General features: G+C 34.1%; 1 protein-coding gene across 1 annotated transcript; it reads right to left on the minus strand.

The window, feature by feature from the left end:
* Positions 1–4,358: 4,358 nt before the first annotated feature.
* LOC143081945 (uncharacterized) lies at positions 4,359–5,810 on the minus strand. Its single transcript, XM_076257579.1, has 2 exons — positions 5,510–5,810; positions 4,359–4,848 (listed from the first exon to the last, which is right to left on the minus strand). Exons 1-2 carry the CDS (start codon positions 5,634–5,636, stop codon positions 4,448–4,450), a joined length of 528 nt encoding a protein of 175 aa, XP_076113694.1. The 5' UTR covers positions 5,637–5,810; the 3' UTR covers positions 4,359–4,447.
* Positions 5,811–11,065: the final 5,255 nt, after the last annotated feature.

Here is an 11,065-nt window from a genome sequence, read left to right on the forward strand (position 1 = left end):
AAGTTTTATTCTGTACATGTCAGTCTCGCAGGTTTTATTTGACCTAGACCTCATTTTCACGGTTCATTGCTCAGTGTTAAGTTTTTGTGTTTTGGTCTGTTTTTCTCAAACTATAAGCAAAAGGTATACATTTTGTGTACTATCTTTGTTGTATGGAAGAATTGTAAGCTGTACATGTCTTATATCTGCCTGGCATGGTTCATCTGACCTTGACCTTATGTTCATGGTTCATTGGTCAATGTATATTTTTCTTGTTAAATCTGTTTCTTAAAAACTATAAGCAATTATAAGTGAACTATATTTATTGTATTGAATGATTTTAAGGTGCACATGCATTTATTTGTTTGTATGACCTTGCAGAATTCATTTTCTTGGATCATGTTAAGTTTATGTGATAGTTGTAGTAAAGCTCTATATTTAGGACTATTACCATAATATCAATGATTGGTAAAGAAGGCGAAACATTTCAGCGTGTGCACTCTTGTTACCTATTGTGTCTGTTTGTTTTGTTCACTTGTTCACGCATCGTTGTCAACATAAAGGAATTTGATTCGACTGTCATACAAGTGAGAGGTTTCTAGCTATAAAACTATGTTCAATCCACCATTTTCTACGTAAAAAATTGCCTGTACCAAGTCAGGAAATGACAGTTGTTATCCTTTCGTGTGATGTGTTTAAGCTTTTTAATTTGCCATTTGATTAGGGACTTTTCTTTTTAAATTTTCCTCGCAGTTCAGTATTTTTGTGATTCTACTTTTTTCCATGAAATATTACGATATGATCATATTTTACAGGGACGGATCAAGCCATTTTGATAAGGGTGGAGGGGTTTCAACCATGGAAGTAACAATACTTCCATGTTTAAACCCTCGGTAAAAAGGGGGAAATGGGACTTCCAACCTCCGGACCATCATTTCCCCAGTATCGACCACTGTTGTACCTGTTATTTGGATTCCATACTTTTATGAATATGGATCTGTTACAAAGGTGTTTACTAGCAATCACCAGCACCCATTGTCAAATTTGATTTTATTGATAAATCATTATGTATTCTATATTTCCCATTGATTGATTGTATTTTTGTCTCCACCCTTTTAATCGAAGTAATGGATATGGAGTACTGTGTATTCTTTCATTTTCGTGGATTGAGTAAAAACTGGCACCTTCCATAATTCGTTTAACATTTGAATTCGTAGTTCATCTGCGCACACGAAACCAACGAAAAATGGTATCCAACGAATAAAAATAATCCTAAAGAAATGATATATGAAGGTCAAGAAAATAAAGAGACCTGAATCCACCCCACCCCCTTAATCAATCATGACACTCATAGATAAACTAACATCAATTAAAAAGAGACATGCATTTATTTAAATTCAAACTTTTTCAACATTTTTTATAAATGACATCGATATAAAGGATTTTTGGAAAATGAAAAAGTTAAATATTGTTCCTGTGCTTGTTTCGAAGCACAAGAGTTCGAATAGTTTCAGAGACGACAGGCGAACATGTCTTGTTCACATGATATGTAGTTGGAAGAATTGAACGTTAAACTGTAGGAAAAGTGCATTGGAGAAAGACAAAAATGAAACAAGACTTTGATTACTGATCTTTGTCTATATGATCGGGTTCGGTAATTTCAATTAAAATTTTATAGTGTTACTTTTTATATTGTTATGTTACTCTACCGTTTCATGTTGGGATGAAGGTTGGCGCCTGTTAAAACGTTTAAACCTGCTGCATTTGTAAGCACCTGTCCTAAGCCAGGAGAAGGTTCAGGGGTTGTAGTTTGTTGATGTGGTTCATAAGTGTTGTTCGTTTTTGTCGCAAAAGCAAGACATGGCGATCCTACATTCAGTCGTCGGCGGCGGTTGTCCACAAATATTCACTCTGCGGTTTTAATAACTTTCTTAAACTATCCTGGATTTCTATCAAACTTGGACAGAAGCAATTTATGATCAGAAGATAGTATCCAGTAGTAAATTTTGTAAAAAAAGGATACTTTTTCTGCCAGTTTACATTAAATTTACACTGTAAAAAAGTTGTAAAAACATTCATTAGATTCATAAACCATCCTGAATTTTATTAACCAAACTTGGACAGAAGCAGTTAAAAGATTTTAAAACATTTATCAGATTCATAAACCATCCTGGCTTTTTACCAAATTTGGACAGAAGCAAAAGATAGAACCCCATTTGTTAGCCTGTGACTAACAGCAAAAGTAGACGAGATACAGGGTTCCGTGGAACCGGTACGAATTTTTATTTTAACTTTTATACACAATTATCTTCTCTATTAACATTTTGTGTTGCAAAAAATTCATTTTCAACACCTCTCCCCCATCCCCTGGCCGAAAATCAAATGGTCACCCCCTTTGTAAGTGATTATGTCAGAATTGCTCCTGTTCATCTTGAGCTATCTACGCATTGTTATCATATATATATTCCATCGAAACAACATCTGATAAACAAATTTAATAATACTTTTAGATATTTTGGGTGATATATTGGCTCTCAATAATGACGACTTCAGTATGTATATTAATGAAATTTATCCTGTTGAACTTACTTTAAATAAAGCTAGTACTAACAATGACCACTGCCCTTTCCTCGATCTTGATATCTATATCACTAACGGAAAGCTGAATACTAAAATTTATGATAAAAGAGATGATTTTTCATCGTTACTTATCCATTTTTTTTTTATGGTAACGTTCCCTTGTGACCATCTTACGGTGTTTATATATCTCAACTTGTACGATTTTCTCGTGTATGTAACAATGTTTTAGATTTTAACGAGAGAAATTTATGTTTTACTGAAAAATTATTACACCAGGGTTTTCGATATCACAAACTAGTCAAAACATTTACTAAATTTTGTCATCGGTGTAGGGACATCATTCGTAAATGTAGCTCGACGTACAGACTTCTTATACGTCCAGGTGTTTCGCATCCAATTTTTTATGGAAGTGTTCTTTGTAAGGCACAAGGGTGTCAGTATTCGCCTCGAAGACTGACAGGACGTTTGAATAGACTTATTGGGAAGGGATATGGTTATGATACTGTTGTCGGGTCATTAAAGATTGCATACTTTGGCGTTAATTATATTGATTCACTTATAGGGTCTTTGCATCGGAACTAAACACATTTATTCAAAAAACAGTTGTTGGCATGACACGGGTTATGTTCTTTTCATATATGTTATGATGGTATGATACTAAACCCCTAACGGGAAGGATTGTGCCTGATTTTCATATGATGAAATCATAATCTTTCGGTCGGTTTAATTGAGGTCTGAAGCTGGCATGTCAGTTGACTGCTAGTGGTCTGTTGTTGTTTGTGTGTTGTTGTCATTTTGTTTGTTTTCTTTGGTTGCATCTTCTGACATCAGACTCGGACTTCTCTTGGACTAAATTTTGATGTGCGTATTGCTGTGCGTTTGCTTTTCTACATTGGCTAGAGGTATAGGGGGAGGGTTGAGATCTCACAAACATGTTTAGCCCCGCCTCATTTTTGCGCCTGTCCCAAGTCAGGAGCCTCTGGCCTTTGTTGATCTTGTATTATTTTAATTTTAGTTTCTTGTGTACAATTTGGAAATTAGTATGGCGTTCATTGTCACTGAACTAGTATATATTTGTTTAGGGGCCAACTGAAGGACGCCTCCGGGTGCGGGAATTTCTCGCTACATTGAAGACCTGTTGGTGACCTTCTGCTGTTGTTTTTTTCTATGGTCGGGTTGTTGTCTCTTTGGCACATTCCCCATTTCCATTTTTATTTGATTACTTTTAACGTCCATCACTTTATAAACAATTTGATACCATAGCATAGGTAGATTATGCAAGTTATGTAAACCGGAAGAAGGGTGGGTAGTTCTTGAAACGATACATTAATGTACACAGAGCCTGTCATCGGATTTAAAGTTTGTTTCAACTTCCAATTTGTTCTTTTTCAGGCTATTTTGGGCACATATTGGCTGGACCCCATTCCGACCGAACGTGCATGGCTGCACATTTTTGCGAGTCCCTGTACTACAATAGAAACGCCTCATTTTAGCGTGTGGGTTAATACTAGAACTAAAAGCTAAGCTTTGTTCATATGTAGAATCATGTCTACTTTTGAAGATCGGACATTGACCTTGGTGTTATTTTTTTATCTCAACTTGTACTCCACATCTCATCTTATTCAAGCTCAAGCTAAAGAGATAAATAAAAGATATATATGACGTGCAGAAAAAGTTTTATATCTTGATAGGTTTACTTTAACGAATCTTTGTAATCGTGATTCTTTTCTTTTTATATTGAGAAAAGGAATTCTTATTAATTATCAGGAACAATATGATATTCAGTATGAATTAACACATTTAAAGAAAATTATTTTTTAATCAGAAATGGAGAGTGTGCATGCCTTTTCTTTCGTTTTAGACATTGATACTGCATGATACATATAATTTAAGTAACTTTCACTATTGTTAGACACGAATAGCTACCACCGTATATCCTCATGCCTTTATTTCCAGGTTTTATATCGATAGTGTCACCTTTCTGTAATTCAGTCACCACAATTGCAGCATTTGATTGAAAGAAAGGTCCATGTTCTGTATTATAATTGTTGATATTTCCTTCTATAAGTTCTATATCATTTTTATAAATTGTCACATATGCACTATTTGTTTTTGACATAACGACGACAGAAATATGGTACAGACCAGGAACTTCACACACAAATACACCACTTGATTTAAATGAGGTTAGATGTTGGTTGGTGATTCCTTCGCTCGTCTTGATGTCTAGACATTTTAAAGTTGTTGGTGGACTGACAGTAGTGTGAGATGCACATGCTGACAGAGCAACTGCAAGAAATCAGAAAATATAATATTGATATTATGAAAAATAACAGTTAGAGAAACAAATTTAATTTATCTCTTCTAGACCAGAATGGCGATTCATGGTAATGAGATATAATCATCTACATAGACATTATGCCGTGCTAATAAAAAAATCAAACTGATTTTTCCATGATAAGTTTTGCTTGGTTATAGAAAAGTGCATTCATCAATACGGATGGTTTGTCGGTATCCTTTCGATTTTAGATTTTCCCTACCCTTTTTTTTCGCACCATTTAAATATGATTTTTGCATGTAAGAATACAAGAAGGTGTGGGACTTGCAAGTAATCGTCAATGAGACAGCAACCTTTCTTTAGAGCTATGGAACTTTCCGATACAACTTTATAAAGAGACATACACAAGTAATTGTCTGGTAACCAGAATATCCTAATTTTAAAGACTCTGCTATATATTTAGACCGTAATTCCTTAACGTTTTTGGTAAAAACTCCCAAAATCAATCCAAACCTTTCGTTACACATGCCTATCCGTACACCTTTACTCAAATTATTGTCTGAAAACCAAATGATCGGACGACGACGACGACGCTGACAACGTCAAAATATCATACGACCGCAGAAATCAAAAACCTTCATTGATATGTTGTATGGTAAAATGTAAACTTACCCCTTGTATTCATGTCATTGACAGTTTTAGCCAAATTCTGCAATTCTTGCATTTCTTTCCGTAAAGTAGCAATGTCCTGGTTTACTTCAGTTATTTGGTTTCGGTTATCTCCAATATGTTCGTCCATCTTTTGTTATAAGGCGTCAAACTTGTCGTTAACTTTTCTCAAAACTTTACTCGACACTATATCTTCTTTTAGCTTGTCGTCAAATTTGGCATCTATTGTTGCATTTATTATTACCCGTAGAGGCATTTCTATCGACCGGACTATATGCGAACTTATGCGGGTTGTATTAACAATTGCTACCAGTGGTGCCCCATTGTTGTCCACTATCGGGGCTACAAATGTCTCCAGGTCCCGACATTCGCATAAGTAGTTCATCCACAGAAAAATAAAAATCGTCGAATAATATTGTCTAAACATTTTGAAATACAGTGGTAATAATGTTCATCGGCTAAATCCCAAAACAGTACAAAGTCGTTTAAATATGGATTTAAGCATTATGTAAAAAACATCTTTGTTTCGTATCACAGAAAAGGTTACGTTCTTCTCTATCTTAATTTAAAGAAATAACTTTCCGTAAATCATTAATAATTATTGAATTAGTGCCAGATGAAAGATGCGCACGAGGGCTTTTAATTAATGATGAAGTCAACTTATATCATTTAAAAGATTATATAAAACCAGAACGTGATCAATTTAAGGAGGGGGTATCTGCACGGAAGAACTTGAAATAAAATTGCCATTTCACGATAAACGAAAAATGTCCTGCACGCTGATCTTTTTATCGATTTCACGAAACATGGTGAATAACGAACCTTTTTCAGTTAACGGTACTCGGTACATGACATTTAAAAAAAAAACTATGACCGTACTTCACTCCTTACAATACAATAGCTTGTAAACAAATTGCCATATCGTGATACCTTTATCTTTTTCTTATTTTAAAAGTTCATCACGTATTCAAGAGTGCATTTCTTTCTAACATAAACGATGCAAACCGCTAAGTGCTCACATGTTTTGATCATTTAATTCTGACATACGTTTTCAAGTTTACTTAGGGTGCATTTCTTTCAAACACAAACGATGCAAACGGCTAAGCGCGCACATGTTTTGATCATTTCTTTCAAACATATGTTTGCAAAGTGTTCATAAACTTTGACAAACTATGCAAACGCTAGAAATGCGTCTGCAGTTTTGTTGTTTGTCGTCTGTTAGTTCAAACGCTACATTTGTTTCTAACTTCAACCTAATTAAACGAAGTTTGTTTCTACGTTAGTAAAAAATCTGTTTACCAACAACATGTGCATGCATTATTGAAAGTTCAAACAGGGTCAGTAAAGACTTATCAAACTTTGCATTTATTTCTACTTTTGTAGCATTTAGAAAACAACAACAAACGCGACACAACGTTTAAATAATGTTGGTTTGAAAGAAATGCGGCCTTAAACTTTGACAAACTATGCACTCGCTAAAAATGCGTCTACAAGTAGATATAACATTGTTGCGCTTTATTCTAGACGTTATTTATATTTATATATATATAAATAAAGTACGTCTGAACCAGTGTCACCTCTACATATTTTATCCATCGAATCACCAGTGATGGATGATACAAGGCTGAAAGAAAATACGTTCTGAATATATAATTCGTCGAAATATCATTCCCAAAGCGTTAGATAAGTTAATTTGCGGAACCTGCGAAATTATTTTTGTTCTTCCCTGAAAGGGATCCGAACTCATGCTACCGATATATCGTGGCACCATTTGCCACTAGATAGTGATGGAATGTTTAAGGGTGGGAACAAATTTGCCTTGTAACAGTTCACCTACAGACCCTTCAACTAGTTGAAAGGTTTTTGAATGATCAGCATGTGAGGAACTTACCGTACACAGGATAAAAACTATATATTCTAATGTACCACAGAATTAATTTCCCAAGTAATGTACATGCTCTGGCATAATTGGTCTCCACAGATACAATCATGCTCGGACACTTTATGCCTTTGTAACCTTACAATTGGTCTCCCCAGATATGACCAAGCTCTGACACTTTATGCCTTTGTAACCTTATAATTGGTCCCCAAGATATAATCAAGCTCTGTCACTTTATGCCTTAGTAACCTTACAGTTGGTCTCCCAAATATGACCAAGCTCTGACACTTTATGCCTTTGTATCCTTACAGTTGGTCTCCCCAGATATGAACAAGCTTTGACGCTTTATACCTTAGTAACCTCACAGTTTGTCTCACAAAAATGAACAAGCTCTGATATTTTATGCCTCTGTTAGCTAACCAATTGGTTTCTCAAGAAATATACAAACTCTGACACTTTACGCATCTATAACCTTACAGTTTGTCTCCCCAGTAATGTATATCCTTTGACACTTTGTGCCCCTGATACCTTACAGTTCGTCTCTCAAGATATGTACAAGCTTTGACACTTTATGTCTTTAATCTTACAATTGGTCTCTCCATAAAAGTACGAGCTCTAAATCTTTTCAGGCAAGAGAAGTTAGTCATGAATTTAACGTGATAATTAAAAGTCCTAAACGATATAAACAAAACATACGAAAGAGATCGGTGGGTATGGTTGTCCTGCGAGAGAACGTACTGTGCTGGTGATTCGGTCCTGACGGGTGCTGGTGGGTCCTGATTCTGTGCTGGTGGGTTTGTTTACATTGTATCAGAACGGCAATAAAACGACTGTTTTGTTGCTTAATTTTTCTCTGATGCGTCATAAGTACCATGCAAAGTATATTACAACAATATTATATTGAAAAAGTCGTGCAAGTTCGTTAAACGGAATTGTCCTGTCGCTGTGCTGGTGATAAGAAAAACGGTCCTGGTTCTGTGCTCCTATGTCCTGGTTCTGTGCCTTTATAATTTAGTTAATTTAGTTAAAAGTGTCATATATTTTATATCATTGATGCTGTACTGTTGTTGACTAATTAACTGTTGTCTACTTTCTTGAAATTGACATTTTTGTGAATCTGTTTACTGTTATTATGAGAGAAAACATACCCCTATTTTTTTTTTTTAAATTAACTGTAATCTTATTTATTGGCCTGTTAATGGAACCCTTCTTGTCCCATTTTAAGATAAGAAAATATGTTAACGTTTTTCGGGATTACGATCATTTTGCAAGATCATGAAAATACGTTGTAATTTATACAATACTTATATAAAGTATATGATGTGGTATGTTTGTTGTCAATGGACAAATTTCCATAAGAAACCAAAGGAAGTATGTGTTAACAACCATACGTCATCGTACGACCTTCAACAATAACACTAACAAAACTAAGATTTCTTAGCTTTTTCATTTCAAAATTCCAAAATAAATAAATATCTTTGATAAAGAATTACTGGGGAGGAAGTGAACAATGTTTCCTACTTTTCTATATTTAAATATTTTTATGAATAAAAATCAAATGTGCCTTACTTCTAATTGAAAAAATTAAGTAAATGGAAAAATTACCCAACTAAAATACACTTTTATTATAATATTGGTAATATCACTAAGCTTTTACGTTTTGTGTGTCAAACACACCATCTCTGTAGTAATGACTCCTTACTAAGATATTTCAATTCATCCATTTTTTTCTGCATTTTATGATATTGTGAATTCTTAGTATTATTATATGAAAATGTAGCCTTAATTTATATTTAAAAAAACTGAATCTAAAACCAGATATATCAAACATTTTTGTTCCCATCTATCCGTTTTCAGGACTTTAACAATCAACGTAATCACGCCTTGAAAGTAAAATGCGTACTCGGCTGTCTGTAATTGACAATTTTTAGACACCCTCCTAAAAAAACAAGCCGGGAGTGGGGGTTCAGAGATGCAAATTAAGTACTTAGATCAATATTTTATCTTTTCGTGTATGGTTTATGACCCCTTCTGTGGCCTGTCAATTACGAAATGTGCAAACTGCAATAGTATCAAAACAGCACAGACAAGGAATAATAGAGATATAATTTTTTACATATATCAAGGGGAAACTTTTTGCAAAGCATTATTATTTATAGTTCATTATTGTATTTAGTAGAAAAAGAGAATTTGGTGAAAATAAAATCACTTTTTTTGTAGAAAATTCACAGACCTTTGAACAGAGATTTTTGTTATGTTTAGCATGGGATCAACACAAGGATACATTATCGTTAAAAATCTATTTAAAAGTATTTGAAACTACCGTTTGCTTTATTAATTGTGCCTTCAATTTCAAAAAGTTAAAATATCTCGTAGCTTCATACTACCAATTGAGTATAAAACAAGTATATTAGTTTAAAAAAGAAATTCTTAGATTAAACACCTACATTTAACTTTAAAAGGTCATAACAGTTAAAAACAATACAAATCTACACACACAAAAAACTGGCTTTATTTCAACTGGTTATCAACCCGAATCGCTATAAGATCATATATAAGCTCAAGAGTGAATCTAGGAAAAAAAATATTCATCAACAAACATGACCATTGTCTGTTAAAGTGTATTCGAGTTTTTAGTTGCAGCCGATTCCATTGAGTATGTAGGCAAAGGTAATATCTTTGGTTAGCTTTCTTGTTAGCTAAACCGTGAATTCATTGTTAGGTAAGGTATATTACCCTCCTTTCGAAGTAGCCTTGTCCTACAGACAGAAAGATGTGTCATTTGTCGGACTAGTCTACTCTTAAAGTAGGGAAGTTTACATAACATAACAATGACTTTTCTGTTCAACAAGCAAGATAACCAAAGATATTCCCTTTGGCTACACACTCATTGAAATCGGCGTAAATATTGCAAAAGTTCAAGCAATTAGGGCAAAACTTACCGAGTAAAAAAATCAAAAGGCCAATATCCATTTACTTTGCACATTTCAGAAAATTCAGATCAGATAACGAAACTGGGTCCAGCAACATTTATAAGCAATTTAAGATTTTGACCATCACAGTTTCCATTCACCACAAAAATTCTCGTTACAACGAATCATTTTAAATAAAAAAATACCAGTTGCAGCCTTTTGTTTATCTGTTGATATATGTATACGGATAAAGTTATGAAACGCAGCAGGGTCACCAGGGTGAGGAGTCCATGTCATCTGAAATAAATGCTTAGCATAGATCTAGAAAGCGACTGATAATCATGACATTAGAAAAACTCTCTACTTTTCGACTTTTTTCGAACAAATAGACACATAAAATGAATAATATAGTATTGTGGAATTTTTAACTTGACGTGTTCAATTCATTTGTTATACCTGTTACTAGGATAACAATCCTGTCAAGTATGAGCTGGGTAAAATATTTCAGTAAAGAAGATGGAAATGTGAAAGTTTCCGTGCGTCAGTTGTAACAGCATTCGAACAGCTAACATGCCTCGTTAGGGTGGAAGCTAAACAGTTCACGAACATTTGATTTGAAACCTTTATTCGTTTAAACAAAGTTACTGAGATTTTGTTGAGGATTTAACCATCTACGACAACAAGATTTTTTTCTTAGAATTTACAGCTCTTCTAATACATTAACTTCAATTCCTCTCAGTTTTTATTTGTCCAATCAAATTAATCCCA

The sequence above is a fragment of the Mytilus galloprovincialis genome, chromosome 7 (genome assembly GCF_965363235.1).
Source record: "Mytilus galloprovincialis chromosome 7, xbMytGall1.hap1.1, whole genome shotgun sequence".
NCBI lineage: Eukaryota > Metazoa > Mollusca > Bivalvia > Mytilida > Mytilidae > Mytilus > Mytilus galloprovincialis.

What these genes read in the sequence shown, in the direction of transcription:
- LOC143081945 (XM_076257579.1), bottom strand. Translation starts at nt 5,636, where the DNA reads ATGGACGAACATATTGGAGATAACCGAAACCAAATAACTGAAGTAAAC. An exon ending in CAATGACATGAATACAAGGG is followed by an intron (nt 4,849 to 5,509) that starts GTAAGTTTACAT and finishes GATTTCTTGCAG; the next exon opens with TTGCTCTGTCAGCATGTGCA.